Below are 2,821 nucleotides of genomic sequence, written 5' to 3' on the forward strand. Positions count from 1 at the left end.
CAGGACACAGGACCATGAGGAGCTCATGGAAGGTACGTGGGTTGCTGGCAAACAGCGCAGGACATACCACAGGTGACAGAACTCAAAATGAAAGCGTGTTTGTCAAAGGTTACTCTGAAAAACGTGACCCGAAGTTCCCTCTCACGCAAAGCGAGATACTAGCATGAGTGACAGTGACAAATACACCCGGAGGTCGTCGGTGGATCCATGAGAATATAGGACCACGAGGAGCTGATGGAAGGTACGTAAATTGGTGTGAAACAACGCAGGACATTACAGATTCCAGGGCGCAAAATTAGTCCCAATCCAGCGGGGCTACTCCAAAAAATATTATCCGAAGTTCCTAATGTTGCCATCCCTCTCACGCAAAGCGAGATACCAGCATGAGCGAGAGTGACAAATAGATTCGAAGGACGTCAGTGGATGCATGAGGATATGGACCACAAGGAGCTGATAGAAGGTACGTATATTTATGTCCATCACACATGACAGAGCTCCAAATGACAGTGGGGCTACTCCGAAAAACGTCATCCGAAGTTTGATATATTGCCATCCCTCTCACGCAAGGCGAGATACCAGCATGAGCGAGGGTGACAGAAGACCCAAAACTTTGAGACGGCATTTCGGAGTAGACCTCTTACTCTGCAAGTTCCTGCCGGTGATCAAGTCGTTCTACATGTCCCGGTGCGACGACGACGAGCGGCTGACGGAGTCTGTGGACGTGCTCATGCCGGGCGTGGGCGAGATCGTCGGCGGCTCCATGAGGATATGGGGCCACGAGGAGCTCATGGAAGGTACGTGGGTAGGACTGGTAGACTGTCTTATTGGAGTATAGGCTGTCCGTGAGGATATGGGACCACGAGGAGCTGATGCAAGGTACGTGGATTGTTGTCAAACATCGCAGGGCATACCATGGACCAGGACACAGGACCATGAGGAGCTCATGGAAGGTACGTGGGTTGCTGGCAAACAGCGCAGGACATACCACAGGTGACAGAACTCAAGATGACAGCGGGGTTACTCCGAAAAACGTGACCCGAAGTTCCTAATGTTGCTATCACTTTCACGCAAAGTGAGATTGAGCCCGCATGAGTGACAGTGACAAATAGACCCGGAGGTCGTCGGTGGATGCATGAGGATATGGGACCACGAGGAGCTGATGGAAGGTACGTCAATTGGTGTCAAACACCGCAGGATATTACAGGTTCTAGGGCGTCAAATGACAGTCGTGATCGGCGTTTGAATGGGCTTAGTGTAAGTTTACATCAAACGTCCTCACTAGTGAGCGGGTTAAAAAATATATAAATAAAGTTTCCGCTAGGGGCGCTGTAGGACTACTCTGTAACACTGTTTACATAGTTTCAGGTCTCTGTCGTCACTCATGCTGACATCTCGCTCTGTGAAAGAGAGCTGGCAACATTCGAAATTTCGGATCTTAATGTAAAGATGTGTTAATTCCTAACAGAATTCCAGCTTGACTTGGAAAATGTCAAGCCGAATAAAACGAATCATATTCTTCAACACGGTGCACTTCATTTCTAAACCTGTAAACCTTTAAGTGCTGTTTTTCACATTTTTTTTTGCTGCTCTAGCGCCACTCTGGAGAGATTTTGAACCGTTCGTTATTAACAAACTTGAGCCACTAATTTATCTTGCCAGTATCAAGGGTTATAGACCCAATATACTGAACTGTCCTACCCGTGACATTGACAGCGGGGCGTCACCGTCAATACGAGATCGCTGGTTTCGATTTTTGCCATGTTGTAAACTATGTAGTTGAACGATGGTGGCGCCCCCTTGTCAATGAGGTTGGTGGGACAGTTCAGTTTAGGTCATTTGTACCTTTCTAGAGTCTATTATTTTATTTTGCAAGAAAAAGGCAAAGGCATAATGCCATACAGCCAAGTCTCCAATATTCATAAATCTTTACTTATAAACATTTTACGGGTTAAACTTTGTTTTTTTTTTATCCCCAGGCTACAAGCGCGAAGGCATCGACCCGTCGCCGTACTACTGGTACACGGACCAGCGCAAGTTCGGCAGCGTTCCGCACGGCGGCTACGGACTTGGCCTGGAGCGATTCCTGTGCTGGCTTCTGGATCGCTACCACATCCGCGACGTGTGCCTCTACCCGCGCTTCCTCGAGCGCTGCACGCCATAAACTGATTCTTAATTCAAATATAACGCTTCTGACTGTCTTTTGTTTTTTCTTTTTTCGATTTTCTTTTCGTTTGCAGCCTTGCAGGATTCTGGCCAATGTCTTGATTTATTCTATGACGTTCGAAAAGCAAGACGCATTCTTTATTTTAAAAATCTGTTGATTTTGACGATTATTACCACAGCCTTTTGTTTACGCTCAGGAGTTTTTTGTTTGCTTCTTTTGCAACCGAGTTTAACCCTTAAATGCATGATTTTTTATTTAGTTATGAAAAAAATATTTCAATTAGATTTTTAGTCACAGATAGGGGGAAAAATAATTAAAAAAATCTTCGTACGAAAAAAAAGTATATTTTTGAAAATTTACAGTATGTAGCCAAATGTCTACACCATGCGTTTATGCCATAAAATTGTTCGATATTAATTGTTCTATGATTTGCTTATTTGGCTTTTCTTTTCAGCATGTTTGGCTCGCTATCTGAAAAGGAAATTAAGACAGCTCTTGCTGCTTTAAATGATGGTGCAGTCTCAGATGATGATGAAAATTTAGATGATGATAACATCGATTATTACTAGAGATGGGTTTCCACCCGGGTAAAAACCCACATGAGGGTAAAAACCCAATAAAAACCCGTTTCATTCCACCCGTGGGTGTTACACCGGG

At 44.9% G+C, this 2,821-nt stretch overlaps 1 protein-coding gene across 1 annotated transcript; it reads left to right on the forward strand.

The window, feature by feature from the left end:
• Positions 1–565: 565 nt before the first annotated feature.
• On the forward strand, positions 566–2,198 carry LOC114361413 (asparagine--tRNA ligase, cytoplasmic-like). The gene is made up of 2 exons (XM_028316414.1): positions 566–794; positions 1,977–2,198. The coding sequence occupies exons 1-2, from the start codon at positions 581–583 to the stop codon at positions 2,159–2,161; spliced, it is 399 nt and encodes a 132-aa protein (XP_028172215.1). The 5' UTR covers positions 566–580; the 3' UTR covers positions 2,162–2,198.
• Positions 2,199–2,821: the final 623 nt, after the last annotated feature.

Source organism: Ostrinia furnacalis, unplaced genomic scaffold (assembly GCF_004193835.3).
Source record: "Ostrinia furnacalis isolate ACB-3 unplaced genomic scaffold, ASM419383v2 OfSCF5691, whole genome shotgun sequence".
Lineage (NCBI taxonomy): Eukaryota > Metazoa > Arthropoda > Insecta > Lepidoptera > Crambidae > Ostrinia > Ostrinia furnacalis.